This window comes from Schistocerca americana, chromosome 2, assembly GCF_021461395.2.
Source record: "Schistocerca americana isolate TAMUIC-IGC-003095 chromosome 2, iqSchAmer2.1, whole genome shotgun sequence".
Classification (NCBI taxonomy): Eukaryota; Metazoa; Arthropoda; class Insecta; order Orthoptera; family Acrididae; genus Schistocerca; species Schistocerca americana.
The window spans coordinates 760,427,392-760,443,217 of record NC_060120.1 but is presented as its reverse complement, the minus strand read 5'-3'; the positions used below and the strand labels follow the sequence as shown (position 1 = coordinate 760,443,217).

Sequence of the window (15,826 nt, the reverse complement as noted above, 5' to 3'; positions counted from 1 at the left end):
TTTTGTTCAGAATCACCTGTAGTATAACCCATCAAACCATGTACCTTTCCTCCTGACTCACCCTGTATATCACTTTTATCATTACTGATGTATTGTACAAAGTGGAACGTATGTGTGTAATGGGTGGAATATGGGAGAAACCTGTATCCCCACTGCAGAGTGCTAGTAAGTGAGAAAAACATAATTACTGAGAACTTATATAATCAATATTATATCTTGAAAGATTGTGATAATAGTGATGATCTTCTAAAACTAATTTAGTCTCATGACTCAAACACAGTCAAATTCTTCTGATTTTTACCCCTCAGGAAATTTAATTTTACCCTTCAGGATAAAATCCTTCCTCAATCCTCAAGTCTCTCTACTCCACTAGACAGCCATGTTATACAGGATCAAAAGTTCTTGCATAGAGCAGGAAGAGGTTTAGAAAAGGTCAAGTAGTAGAGCCTCGAACTTTGGTTAACAGATTGCTGTCTAGATGCAGGAGGTAGTGAGCTTTGAGATGGCCAGTGCAGCTCTTATCTTCTGCTAGGTGTGATGAATCTCAAACCACAAAAGAAAAACCTGCAGTGCAATCAGCAGCAAAGAGTGGGCATGGTGAGAGTGGCAGACACTGGCCGAACTACAATCTCAAAGCAGCAGTGGTTATTGAGGCATCTTTATTTTCTCAGGCATCCAGAAGAACAGTGAACTGCATGACAAGTGTCCTCCTTGAAGGCTCCAATCAAACAGAACTATATATTTAAATTGCTCAGCTCCATTTATTCTTTTACTGTGTGCCATATAAAACTCTTGGCTTGCATGAGGTCATCTTGGTGTTACACTGCCCATCTGTTAAACAAATTCACCAGAAAGGTGTTTTGATAGGATTCCCACATTTTCCTACCCCATGATTCTGGTCCAAGAAAGTTCTCCGTAGGACAGGCAAGTTCATCTTTGACTCACCATTTTCTAGTGGCATCTTTGATATATTTGTTTCCCCCATCTCAATCTTTTTCAGATACCAACATTTCCTGTGCCCAAATGTATGCCCTAGACTCCAGAGGGTTATGTCAAGCTATCTGCTAATGAACAGCCAACATGAAATTTCAGACTTCATCTTGTAATGCCTCCATTTGTAATGACCTGCAATTATGGACTAAATAGTACACAGTATCTACACCAATGACTGAAATCAAGTCATAAGCAAACAGAATACTAGCACATTATATCAATTCATTCCTATGTTCACCATCACACATATTTATGTCGTGGGAGTACAGAATTCCTGCAAAACAAAAAGAATGTGGTGGTCATATTGAGGTAAAGAAGTGGAAAGGATTGGGGGAGATAATAAATATCTTAATCTCAATTGCTACTGCATGATCTCCTAACCTATTTTTGCTTTCTGTTCCTCCAATTAAGTTAGTTAATCTTCTGCCCATGGCAGCTCTGTCTTTATCATCAATACTACATACTTTTAATCTTACTTTAGATATGATTTCATCCTTACAAAATACTGCTCCCTCATCACTTTGTCGAATCATATCTTTTCTTTGGCACTATATTCAAACAACTTTTATCATACTATCTGTCTTTGGTTGAAACCTTGTGCTCCAGCAACTCTGTCTGCTATTTGCGTTCACTGCTATTCAGCCAGCCCACCCATGCACGGCATATCTGTAGTGACAAGAACTCCCATGCCCTGTATGCTGAAGGTCTCATGACAGTATTCACAGACAGACACTACACCCCCTCCCCCCCCCCCCCTTCCCCCATACCAAATCTAGTTTGCAAACACATTTATGGTTTATATCTTCAATCCTCCCACCACCCCTAGAATCAACTACAACGGAGCACCCACCTCTGATCACACAATATCACATTGGACTGGACAAACTAAGCCATATCCATCACCAGGACTCTATCTATCATCATGTCCAGAAATGAGAGTCGTTGTTGCTGTTGTTGTTGTTGCTGTGGTCTTCAGTCCAGAGGCTGGTTTGATGCAGCTCTCCATGCTACTCTATCCTGTGCAAGCTTCTCCATCTTCCAGTACCTACTGCAACCTACATCCTTCTGCATCTGCTTAGTGTATTCATCTCTCGGTCTACCTCTACAATTTTTACCCTCCAAGCTGCCCTCCAGTACCAAATTGGTGATCCCTTGATGCCTCAGAACATGTCCTACCAACCGGTCACTTCTCCTAGTCAAGTTGTGCCACAAATTTCTCTTCTCCCCAATTCTATTCGGAAACTCCTAATTAGTTATGTGATCATCCGATCTAATCTTCAGCATTCTTCTGTAGCACCACATTTTGAAAGCTTCTATTCTCTTCTTGTCTAAGCTATTTATCGTCCACGTTTCACTTCCATACATGGCTACACTTCACGCAAATACTTTCACGAACGACTTACTGACACTTAAATCTATACTCGATGTTGACAAATTTCTCTTCGTTAGAAACACTTTCCTTGCCACTGCCAGTCTACATTTTATATCCTCTCTACTTCAACCATCATCAGTTATTTTGCTCCCCAAATAGCAAAACTCATCTACCACTTTAAGTGTCTCATTTCTTAACCTAATTCCCTCAGCATCACCCAATTTAATTCGACTACATTTCACTATCCTCATTTTGCTTTTGTTGAATAACAATGGGGATAGGCTACAACCCTGTCTCACTCCCTCCCCAACCACTGCTTCCCTCTCATGCCCCTCGACTCTTATAACTGCCATCTGGTTTCTGTACAAATTGTAAATAGCCTTCTGCTCCCTGTATTTGACCCCTGCCACCTTCAGAACTTGAAAGAGAGTATTCCATTCAACATTGTCAAAAGCTTTCTCCAAGTCTACAAATGCTAGAAATGTATATTTGCCTTTCCTTAATCTATCTTCTAAGATAAGTCGTAGGGTCGGTATTGCCTCACATGTTCCAACATTTCTACAGAATGCTAACTGATCTTCCCCAAGGTCGGCTTTTACGAGTTTTTCCATTCATCTGTACACAATTCATGTTAGTATTTTGCAGCCATGGCTTATTAAACTAATAGTTCAGTAATTTTCACATCTGTCAACACCTGCTTTCTTTGGGATTGGGATTATTACATTCTTCTTTAAGTCTGAGGGTATTTCGAGTGTCTCATACATCTTGCTCACTAGTTGGTAGAGTTTTGTTAGGCCTGGCTCTCCCAAGGCTGTCAGTAGTTCTAATGGAATGTTGTCTACTCCCTGGGCCTTGTCTCGACTTAGGTCTTTCAGTGCTCTGTCAAACTCTTCACGCAGTATCATATCTCCTATTTCATCTTCGTCTACATTCTCTTCCATTTGTATAATATTGTCCTCAAGAACTTCGCCCTTGTATAGACCCTCTATATACTCCGTCCACCTTTCTGCTTTCCCTTCTTCGCTTAGAACTGGGCTTCCATCTGAGCTCTTGATATTCATGCAAGTGGTTCTCTTTTCTCCAAAGGTCTCTCTAATTTTCCTGTAGGCAGTATCTATCTTACCCCTAGTGAAATGCGCCTCTACATCCTTACATTTGTCCTCTAGCCATCCCTGCTTAGCCATTTTGCACTTCGTGTCGATCTCATTTTTGAGACTTTGTATTCCTTTTTGCCTGCTTCATTTACTCCATTTTTATATTTTCTCCTTTCATCAATTTAATTCAATATCTCTTCTGTTACCCAAGGATTTGTATTAGCCCTCAGCTTTTTACCTACCTGATCCTCTGCTGCCTTCACTATTTCATCTCTAAAAGCTACCAATTCTTCTTCTACTGTATTTCTTTCCCCTGTTCTTGTCAGTCATTCCCAAATGCTCTCTCTGAAACTCTCTACAACCTCTGGTTCTTTCAGTTTATCCAGGTCCAATCTCCTTAAATTCCCACCTTTTTGCAGTTTCTTCAGTTTTAATCTACAGTTCATAACCAATAGAATGTGGTCGGAGTCCACATATGCCCCTGGAAATGTCTTACAATTTAAAACCTGGTTCCTAAATCTCTGTCTTACCATCATATAATCTATCTGAAACCTTGCAGTGTCTCCAGGCCTCTTACAAGCGTACAACCTTGTTTAACGATTCTTGAACCAAGTGTTAGCTGTGATTAATTTATGCTCTGTGCAAAATTCTACCAGACGGCTTCCTCTTTCATACCTTAGCCCCAATCCATATTCACCTACTACTTATTTTTCTTTTCCTTTTCCTACTATCTAATTCCAGTCACCCATAAATAATAAATTTTCATCTCCCTTCACTATCTGAATAATTTATTTTCTCCCATCATACATTTCATCAATCTCTTCGTCATCTGCAGAGCTAGTTGGCATATAAACTTGTACTACTGTAGTGGGCATGGGTTTTGTGTCTATCTTGGCCACAATAATGCATTCACTATGCTGTTTGTAGTAGCTTACCCAAACTCCTATTTTTTTTTTTTATTCATTATTAAAGCTACTCCTGCATTACTCCTACTTGATTTTGTATTTATAACCCTGTATTCACCTGACCAAAAGTCTTGTTCCTCCTGCCACCGAACTTCACTATCCATTTACCTTTTTAAATTTTCTAACCTACCTGTCCGATTAAGGGATCTGACATTCCATGCACCAATCCACAGAATGCCAGTTTTCTTTCTTCTGATAACAACATCCTCCTGAGTAGTCCCCGCCTGGAGATCAGAATGGGGGACTATTTTACCTTCTGAATATTTTACCCAAGAGGATTCCATCATCATTTAACCATACAGTAAAGGTGCATGCCCTCGGAAAAAATTACAGCTGTAGCTTCCCCCTGCTTTCAGCCATTCGCAGTACCAGCACAGCAAGGCCGTTTTGGTTAATGTTACAAGGCCAGATCAGTCAATCATCCAGACTGTTGCTGCTGCAACTACTGAAAAGGCTACTGCCCCTCTACAGGAACCACACATTTGTCTGGCCTCTCAACAGATAGCCCTCCATTGTAGTTGCACGGTATGTCTATCTGTACCGCTGAGGCACGCAATCCTCCCCACAAATATCAAGGTCCATGGGATTGGGGGGGGGGGGGGGGGGGGGTGTCATGAGAGTCATCCTACCCAAGATCTTTCCTCGTCAGTCCTGAAGTGGTATTCCATCACCCTCCAAACCTCACAACAGTCACTCCTACTCCCTACCCATTGCCACATGTATCATATACCTATGGAAGATCCAGGTGCAAGAGCTGTCCAACTCCTTACCCCAACTCTGTCACAGGCTTATCCTATCCAATGAAGGCCACTATCAAATGTGGCCAAGAACAAAGTTGACCACCCAATGGCATATATGCACCTGAACACGACCTGCTTGATTTCAATAGCTGCTCCATGGTCTATAGCCATTTGGGCCCTTCCATCCTCCATCAGATTTTCTCAACTACAAAGATGGGAGTTCTACTTGTAACACATCCCTCCCTCCTGTAAAGCCCCTGGCCACAGTCTCTGTTAACGCACAGTCCATACACCTTTCACTTCACAGTTTCCCCTTCCACTGTCCTGCCAGCCAATCCCAATCCACATCACCTTCATTGTGTTCTGAACCCCACTGGCTCCAGTACCCATGTATCACATGCCTAGGCCATCCACCTGGCACCCCTCATACCTGCATTCCTAACCAGCAAATCTACTTCCGCTCTCCGAGCCACTAATACCCACTCCCAAACACTTTTCACGCCCTCACCACTCTCTTCCTTTATCCTTCACACCCGACAACCCCCCCCCCCCCCCCCCCCATCCTAGTCCACTTGCCAAAATGCAATCCAGCCAGCATGATGTAAGTGTGTGTGTGTGTGTGTGTGTGTGTGTGTGTGTGTGTGTAAAATGAAACTGAGGGTGCTGTAGTCTGTCCATTGCCAAGTAGGGAGGATATCTGTGGGCTACAACTTCGTGACCTCGAATGATAGCAACCACTTAATAAATGTCTGCAGACTACGAACTAAATGCGCATTCCTCTTGTCAATAATTTTTTGGTTATGAAGTGGAAAAGATATGTTACTGCTGAATCTGGCACAATCTCACAACCAAAACAAAGTATAATTGCTAACTTATTGTCACAATCTTAACAAGCAAAAAGTTTTGAGACATTTACTGCTTGGTAAGAATCAGAAGAGGCATAGTGGGGTCTTGAATCCTTTTTCAACACAACCATGCAGTAATGTTACACATTATCCAACAAATCAGAACAAAATCAACGTAGGGATAAACTGATCAAAAGCTTAGTGTAGCTTGTTTTGTTTTTGCATGTACCTCATTTTCTTTGTTCAGAGAAAAATGCAAGAATATTTTGCATACTTTCACTGCCATTTTCCTAATGGAATAATATTCTGGGCAAATGAAACAAGAACTGTTAGAAGTTAGTATATGCTATCGGGTGCCAAGACTTGGCAACTGTACTGTTTATGTTCCTACACTGTGAAGGAAAAATGTGTTACCTCTGAAATAAATGACTGGAAATCAATATTTTCTTTCTTATTTGGCAGGTACACACTAATTTAAAACTATCTACAAAACCAGATGGATCATACACTCACCATATCCCAAGTGAATGCAGAAAGCCAGTAGACCAGGCGATTCACTCCCGATACCAGCTGTAAATGTTTGAATTTGCTGACTCGTTCTTCTACCAGGAACACAACAAATGATGCTGGGACAAAACTCAGAGCAAATATGACTGACACTGCACGGATGAGACTCAAAGCAGACTTTATGCTGAAAAAGATGAAATGATACAACGGTAATTTATGATACAGCACGAAATATCCACAATGTATCAGGAACATTAACACAAAAATGCAGTTCTGTATCAAATTAGTTTCATTCAAAGAGAGAGATAGGAGTGTAATAAGTCTGACAATATGATAAAGGAAGCAGTAAGTAACTTTTGTACATATGTTTATTTTTAGTCGCAGTTATTTCAGCATCAAACTACACTGAACTTCATATTCAAATTCTTTAGTCACCTTTTGTCTTTGCTTTGTTTACTGTTAACACGTATTGCAAACAAGTTTCTCTGACATTCAATGGTTTTCCATTTACATACTTGCCACAAACCTATGAACAACAGTTCTGCCATTTGAGTCTCTTGCGCTTTATTCATGTTTCGAAAGTTATTTTAACTTCTATTGCTGATTCTTTGACAGTAAGTTACACAATGGTGGTGGTAAACTACAGTTCTGCCTTACAGATATATTAGGATGATCTTGTATTTCACAAACCTTCATCTTTATTATTACTACTTGGTGTTTATAGGTAATGCAGATAACTAGTCTGCCTCTTCATCTTTCCACATTTTTCTAAGGATTTCAGACATCTTATTCCACCATGCTATGTTAAATATTCCCTTCAGTCTTGAAAATACTACGAAGGTATAATGGGTTGTTCATATTTTTTCTCCCATCACTTAGCTGAAGGTGCAACTAGCTTCTATTGTACCTCAATGAGATATGAACCACATAGTCTGGTTAAGGAGATCGGCAGCCTGGCCATGGTATTATTGCTGCCAATGGTAGATACTGAGATGACCAAAAGGTATTAAAGCTATTACAAAGAAGAAGACGTGAGGAAGTAAGTCAGTGCACTCAAAAGCAGGAGGTACATTAAAATCATGATGCCTTATTTTAACCAGAAATATTTTAACACCAGATATGTTTATTGTGAAAGCTTATGTTTCTGTAAGGGATATTATTTGGTTAATTCCAGTAATATCCCATGAGGGTTTGTAGCTCAGCTTTTAATCAATTCATGTCAGTATCATCAACAAAAGATATTATTGTTAACTTACTAATTGCTGAAACTTGGATCAGACATAGCAAAAACTATCACGGTACAGTATCAAAAGTAACTGAAAGGTGTCCTTAATGAGATGAGCAGAAATGACACTTTTATTCAAAAACAATAATTACACTTAAATCACCAACATTTATGACAGTACCCTGAGCAATAAAAATGGGAAGGGGGTGTTGGGAGGGGGGGGGGGGCTATGGTTCTTAACAGGGTGTGTGATCACCATAGATAGCAATGCATGCTCTGTAACATGCTCCTATGCTGGCCACAAGGTTGGTAGGGTCTTCCATTTGTCCACAGCACAGTTGACATGGCTTGATGGTTGTTGGAGCATGTGGATGTTCTGCAACATGTCTCACCAACGCAACCCACACATGCTGGATGGAATTTAAGTTGGGGAAACAGCAGGCCTGTCCATTCAATAAACACTATCTAGTTCCCAGAGCTCCTCCATCTGCGATCTCCAATGCAAATTTGGATGGTCATCCATAAAAATTACGCAGGGTCAAATGCACCCCCTGAAAACGTGCACAACAACATTGACTGGTGAATGTGCTAGTTCAAAGATTTGGATGTCAGCATGTCCATGCAACATTGTGTTTCCTCACACCATAACACCTGGACCCTAAAATGATCAAGCTTGACAATGTTCCTGGTGTGTTTCCACCTCTTATCAGACGTGGGTATCTCCAGCATTGTTGAACATGATCTCTTTTGTGGTCCCGGTGTTATGGACAGTAACTGGTCAACATTATTGTGACAGTACACTCATTTCCCATGTGCATTCTCTTCATGGGTGCATTAGGCCGTGACTTCATTTTTACGGATGACAATTTGTGACTGCATCAAACAGCACAGGGAAAGGAGCTCTCGGAACAAGAGGATGTTCGCAAATGGGCTGAACTGTCCATTCCCTTGACTTAAATCTCATGGAGCGCATGTGGGATACATGTGGGAGATGAACTGCAGCTCATCGACAGGCACTAACGACCATCTAACAGCTGTCAATTGTGTGGCTGGAGGAATGGAATGTCCTACAACAGCTCCTTCCATACGTGTGGCTAGCATGGGAACATTCCCTGTCATCCATGGTGATCACACACCCTATTAAGAGCCAAGTCCTGTCTTTTGTAATGTCGAGGGGTCGAGGGGACCATCAAGAATTGTGATGACTTCAGTATAATTGTTGTTTTTGAGCAAAAGTGTCATTTCTGTTCATCTCATCGCTTATTATACTGCAGCAATTCTTTCTATATATGTTCCATGCTTCATGTTTCATCAAGTATTATTTGACAGTGACACTTACGTGAAAAAGTTACTTTAGTACTTATCTTTTGCACACCAACGTATTTCTAGCCTTTTTTATTTTTTTTTTTTTTCATTGTGCCTATATGAGACTTATTGCTTCATCTATATGGTGAGTTGCACTCTATTCTTTCCATGTTGTTTCCACATTGTTGTTATTCATCCTGAACTTTCCACTGTTTGAAACTGCTGTGTTTGTTCTATAAGTCTCAGAAACTAACAGTTAATAATAAAAAAAGGACTAATTAACAATGATTTTGCAGCTATGGCAAAATCTACAGCTGCAGACTTTAAATTGTGGTACCTACCACAATTGCAAGTACTCCTCACCAGAAGTATCACAGCAAGCAAGAAAAAATATTAAATTAATAAAATCAGTCTCATGTAAGACCACCTGTGACAAAGAATGTAGATTACTGCAAGATCAATGGCATTTGTAAAAATAAAGATTTTTGTAGGCCTATATCTATCTCAATCTGTATCGTGGTGGAGGTAATGTGTTGCCTCACAATTCTTAGAACATTTGCTCTTGGGGTTTCAACAGTAAATCTCTCCATGATGCACAGTGCCTCTCTTGTGGCATCTGCTGCTTGAGTTTGTCAGTAATCTCCTTAACACTCTTGTGCTGACCAAAAGATCCTGTGAGTAAACCTGCCATTCTTCATTGGATCTCCTCTGTATCTTCTATCTGCCAAGGGTTCCACACTGATGAGCAATACTCAATCATTGGTTGAACAAATATTTTGTAGACATTGTCATCTGTAATGGGACCCAAGAGGGGCACTTGTGCCAACCTGTTATCTGGGGTGTACACTTTTGATTCATTACAGAATTTTCATGCAATTCTAGAAATGACTGTCTAAAATGCAGGTTTAGTATCGCCAAGTATGACAGGAAATACTGTGGCTTTAGTAAGTACTATGAAGGCTGAACAAAACAGAGTGAGACTGGTTTTTTCTTATAGCTTCCATGATGGTTTTCTGTCTGTACCACGAACATTTGAAAAGAGTTGGTTTTTATGTTTAATGCCCATATGCAGCACCACTCTCATATCCATAAGTTGGTAGTAATGCTCTATTTGGTAGACGCTCTTTGCATTTCACATACCAAACAATGGAGACCATGCTGGAGGAGCAATATTACACAGTACAAATCTGTGTTCGTTTAAAATGTTCAAATGTGTGTGAATTCCTAAGGGACCAAACTGCTGAGGTCATTGGTCCCTGGACTTACACACTACTTAAACTAACTTATTCTAAGAACAACACACACGCCCATGCCTGAGGTAGGACTCGAACCTCCGGCGGGAGGGGCCGTGCAATCTGTGACATGACACCTCAAACCACGTGGCCACTCGATGCGGCTGTTTGTTTAAACTATACAGGCACTTATGAAAAGCTGCAGCAAGTGTACAGTGAAAATTCACTACCTCATGCATCAGTATTTAGGTGGTTTAAGAACTTCAAAGAAGATCAGCTTGTAATTGTTAAGCAAAGTGAACCTGGTGTTTTGGCTTCCGCTGTGATTGAAGTCAATAGCGTGCAGTTCCCTTCACACTACTGTTACAGCAGCACACTACACATCAGTATTGCCTAAACTCAGGAAGCACTTTGCAGGGAAACAACCACAACTTTCTTGGATTGGGTGGCGACTTCATCATGACAATGTGCACTCTCACGTCACAAATCAAGTCGTAAATTTCTGGCTAAATTCAACATAATCTGTGTACTGTATGCACCTCATATCCCCAATCTTGCAACCTGTGACTTTTTTAAATTCCCATCACTACACGCAAAGCTTCAGGGCATTCGATTTAAGAACTCTGAAGCAGAGCTTGAGAAAAGTGAGGTATTTCTCAAAGACCTTACAAAGAATGATCAGCACCAAATGTTCAAGGACTGGCAGAGATGCTGTGAAGAGTGCATTCAAGTAGGCGAAGAGTACTTTGAAAAAGATCATGTCAAATCTGACCTTAAGTTGAAACAAGGCCCCGAGTGTGGACAACCTTCCATCAGAACTACTGACAGCCTTGGGAGAACAACCTATGACAAAACTCTTCCATCTGGTGTGCAAGATGTACAAGATAGGTAAAATATCCTCAGACTTCAAGAACAATATAATAATTTCAATTCTAAACAAAGCAGGTGCTGACAGTTGTGAAAATTACCAAACTATCAGTTTAATGAGACACGGTTGCAAAATACTAATACCAATTCTTTACAGAAGAAAGGGAAAATTGGTAGAAGCTATCATCAGGGAAGATCAGTTTGGATTCCGAAGAAATGTAGGAACATGCGAGGCAATACTGACCCTATGACTATCTAAGATAGATTAAGGAAAGCAAACCTATGTTTATAGCTTTTGACAAATCTGATTGGATACTCTCCTTGAAATTATGAAGTAAAACAAGGGTAATGCAGTGCAGTTGAATGAAATCAGATGACATTGAGGGCATTGGATTAGGAGATGAGATACCAAAAGCAGTAGAAAAGTTTTGGTATTTGTGCAGAAAACGGCTGACAATGGCCAAAGTAAAGAGGATATGAAATGCACACTGGTTACAAAAAGAAAAGCATTATTGAAAAAAAGAAATGCGTCAATAGTGAATAAAAAATTAAATGTTACGAAGTTCTGAAGATTTCTGTCTAGAGTGTAGCCTTAGCCTTGTACAAAAGTGAAGTATGGACAAGCAAGAAGAGAGTAGAATCTTTCGGAAAGCAGTTCTATAGATGAATGCTGAAGATTTGGCGCGTATATCACTTAACAAATGAAAAGATACTAAACTGAATGAAAGAGGGAAAAATTTTGAGCATAAATTTACTAAAATGAGGCGTTGTTGATAGGATACAGCCTGAGGCATCAAGAAATCATCAATTTGGTAGCGGAGAGAGAATATAAAAACAACAACAACAACAACAACCAACAACAACACAGGTAATTCAAATACAGTTTATATGTGTAATAATCATTTGTAGAAACAAAGCAAGAAAATTGCTACAAGTACATTGGTGTCCAAAATTAGATCAACAAACCACTATTTTCCCATCCTAATTTATTATGTAATCATACAGGTGGTCAACAGATGTATGTACTATCATGTTCTGCACAGATGATGTCATTATGTTCAACAGACAACCACACCAACGATGACATCAGGGCACCTATCAAATGGGGTGGTGTTTGCTGGGTAGCCCCACATCCACAATTGCTGTGTATACAGTCAAAGACAGTATGGCACAGACAAGACGCCTACCAAAACCTCTGTGGTGGAAGGCCATATGAAGAATGGAAGCAGGATGGCCTAATGTGAATCTTTCTGTTGTTTCTAAGATGTAGCGACAGTTTATAGAGACCTAAACTGTATCCCAAAGACCAGGGCAGGACTGTTATTTGGCTGTAAGGGCATGATGGTACCACCTTAGTACTGCACGACAACTGGTATCCACATGACGTGTTGTACCAAGACAAACGATGTACAGAAGGCTTTGGCAGAGTGGCCTTAATTAGCAGAAAATTACTGTATATGTACTTCTGCGCATTTTCACAGAAGGGAACGCCTAAAGTGGAGTTATCAACATGTCACCTGGACAGTAAAACAGTGGGCCAATGGTCCCGATTTGGTCTGGAGTGAGATTCTCAATGGATTCTCATCTGTGGAGAACATGGAACACGATTTCAGGAACTGATATCGAGGACGATCGCTAATGGTGTGGGCGGGGATTATGTTGACCATTTGAACACCTCTTCATGAAACTGTATGGGCAAATCACCAAGGCTTAACTGCTGTAAGGTATTGTGATGAGATCTTGGGACCTTATGTGTGGTTGCTGCATGGTGCTGTGTGCCCATACTTTGTGTTGACCTCATAGAGCACGCGTGGTTGATGTTTTCTTGGTAACGGAAGATGTTGTATGCCAAGTGTGGCCTGTTCACCCTCCAGTTTGAATCCCATAGAGCTTGTCTGGGATGCACTAGCAGGATGGGTTGCATCTTGTTAGCATCCACGAACCACTCTTCAAGACTTGCGAACAGCTCTAGCAGGAAGAATGATTGTTATCGCCTCAACATGAGATTAAGGGTTGCCGGAAGGATGAAAATGACAAAATTAACATTTTTTTTTTCATTATAAAATTATTCGGAGTTTTCTAAATAAAACAAATCAAGTTTCACCCTTCTAAGTGAATTCCAAGTGTGCTTTTTATTGCTGCAAAGTTGACGTGCCGCTTAAATGGTTGTAGCGACTTGATGTGTCACCTCTGATGGTGCTGCTCGCTGGCTGCAAGCAGGGTATCTTTGTGGAATTAGACAGTGTTTCATTTTCTAACATTGTATGGCTTTATCTCTGTGACAAGTGACTGTTCATATCGGTAAACATAAATGCTATACCATGTGTGTTGACTTGTGGAGTTTGCTTTGTGTTGTTTAGCTGTTTAATTTTGCGTATTTGACGAATTTTGCTCGTACTTGTTTTACGTATTTGGTTTGTGGATATCAATATGCCCCGTTCCTGCAATCAAGTGTTTAAGAAATGGCACAATGAGTGGAAGGAGAAATCTTTTGTTGTTTTGAAGGGAGATGCTGTTCAGACTGCTTCACCGACTACTCCAAATGAATGTGATAGAACTTCTTCCAGCAAAAAACTTTGTGACAGCAAAGAAAAATTTGAAAACTATGAAAGTGACAGTAATTATGTGAATGAAATAATTAACATTTCCTTGCTCTCTAATATTTTGAAACATAACGTATTATGCCAAGTTTGCAAAGAAAGAGGACTGGAATTGAAAATAACTTCACCCATTGGTTTAGCATGTAAAATGTTGTTGAATTGTAACAAATGTGCTGCAGAAGTTTAGTTTTCTAATTCTAACAGTATTCCTCATAGTGGTAATAGTGGAAAGAAAGTGTATGATATAAATGTTAGGCTAGTGTATGGCTTGCATTGCAATGGCAAGGGCAGTGCTGCAGGGACAATGTTATGTGGAATTATGAACTTGCCAAAACCAACAACCAAGTTTGAATTTTATAATGAATTGGTGGGATCTTCTGCTGAAGATATTGCTCAAGCAACAATGAAGAAAGCAGTTGAAGAAGCTGTGACGAATAATGGGAATTGTAGAGATTTAACTGTTGCTTTAGATGGATCATGGCAACGTAGAGGTCATAAATCTCTAAATGGAGTTGTGACAGCTACCAGTGGAGACAGTTGCAAAGTAATAGATGTTGCTATCCTCGCAAAACATTGTAGATGCAAGGGCAATACCAAGGATGAACATAGTGAAAGTTGTAAGCAAATTTTCACTGCATGAGTGGAGCGATGGAAGCAGAGGGAATGAAAGCAATTTTTTCCAGATCACAGGAGTGGTATAATGTATGATATATTAACTATCTAGGAGATGGTGATTCTAAAGGATATAAAGCTGTAGAGGAACTCAAACCTTATGGCAATTAAATTCACATTAAGAAACAGGAGTGCACTGGACATGTGCAGAAGCACATGGGGGCTCGCTTGCACAAACTAAAGTAGACATTAGGATCCTAGAAGCTTAGTGATGGTAAGACCCTTGGAGGAAAAGGAAGATTGACAGATGAAGCAATTGATAGATTGCAGAGGTATTATGGGTGTGCAATTAGGCATAATACAAGAAGCAATGAGCATATGAGGAGAGCAGTATGGGCATTATTTTTTCATACTGCATCAACAAATGAGCACCCACAACATGCACTGTGCCCCACAGGTGATGACTCATGGTGTAAGTACCAATCAGGAAAGGAATATGCCCATTAAAACAGTTTGCCAAATGCAGTGATTGATGTAACCTAGCCCATATTCAGAGATTTATCACAACCAAGTTTATTGCAAAAGTGTTTACAAGGGAAAACACAAAATCCAAATGAAAGTGTAAATAATTTAATTTGGATTAGGATCCCGAAAGAGTGTTTGTACAAATAAAAACATTGCATTTGGAGTGTATGATACAGTGGCAACATACAATGAAGGAGTTGTTATCAAATGTGATGTTCTGAAACATTTAGGTTTCCAACCAGGACACACCACCATTTCCACAATGCACCTAATTGATGAAGAAAGACTAAGAGGTGCCGGAGGAAGAAGCAAAAGCCTACAACATGCAGCAAAAGGGAAGGAAAGACCAGTGAGAAGGAAACTAACACTGGAAAAAGAAGAGGATGCTGATAATATATCATATGGGGGCAGGAATGTATTAAAAAACTTAGGAAGCCATTTCCAGTAACTTTAAAATTTTCATCTTTGAGGAACATTTTCTTGAAAACTGTTAACAGTATGTCAATGAAATTTATACAAAATATTGTTTACTTCTTTTCCTTCATTTTTATAATCAAATGTAAAAAAATATTGTATAATTCAAGAGTTATAGAAGGAAAAGTGCAAAATTTTATGGAAAAATGTAGCATCTGTTTAAAAAAAATGTAAAACAAAAACCAATAAATATTTTTTAACATGGCATTATAACTTTGTAGAGAAATATTCAGTGAACATGTAGTCCAAATTTCAGAGCAATATGTTTAATGGTTTTAGAAAAAATGTTTCTTCTATTTGCTAAAATTAACATGGAGAAGATGGATTCTTTCGGCTCCCCTTAATGACATCATTGACAGAATGCCCCACCGCTGTCAGGCCTGTATTGCTGCCAGAGGTGGTTACATCCTAAACTGAGCTCATTAACCAGTTGTCAGAATGTATGTGTGCAAATCTTTTAAGTTGGAAAA

The 15,826-nt window shown here is 39.8% G+C and overlaps 1 protein-coding gene across 3 annotated transcripts in view; it reads right to left on the bottom strand.

Moving 5' to 3' along the window:
- Nucleotides 1–15,826, bottom strand: part of LOC124595045 (ATP-binding cassette sub-family A member 7-like) — a 610,990-nt gene that overhangs the window by 153,017 nt on the left and 442,147 nt on the right. For all 3 annotated transcript variants that reach the window (XR_006978174.1, XR_006978175.1, XM_047133608.1), the window contains exon 35: nt 6,523–6,700. Coding sequence is in view for 1 of the 3 variants with exons in the window: in XM_047133608.1 (XP_046989564.1) it covers nt 6,523–6,700 (178 nt within the window). In the remaining 2 variants the exon portion in view is untranslated. The remainder of the gene's footprint in view (nt 1–6,522; nt 6,701–15,826) is intronic.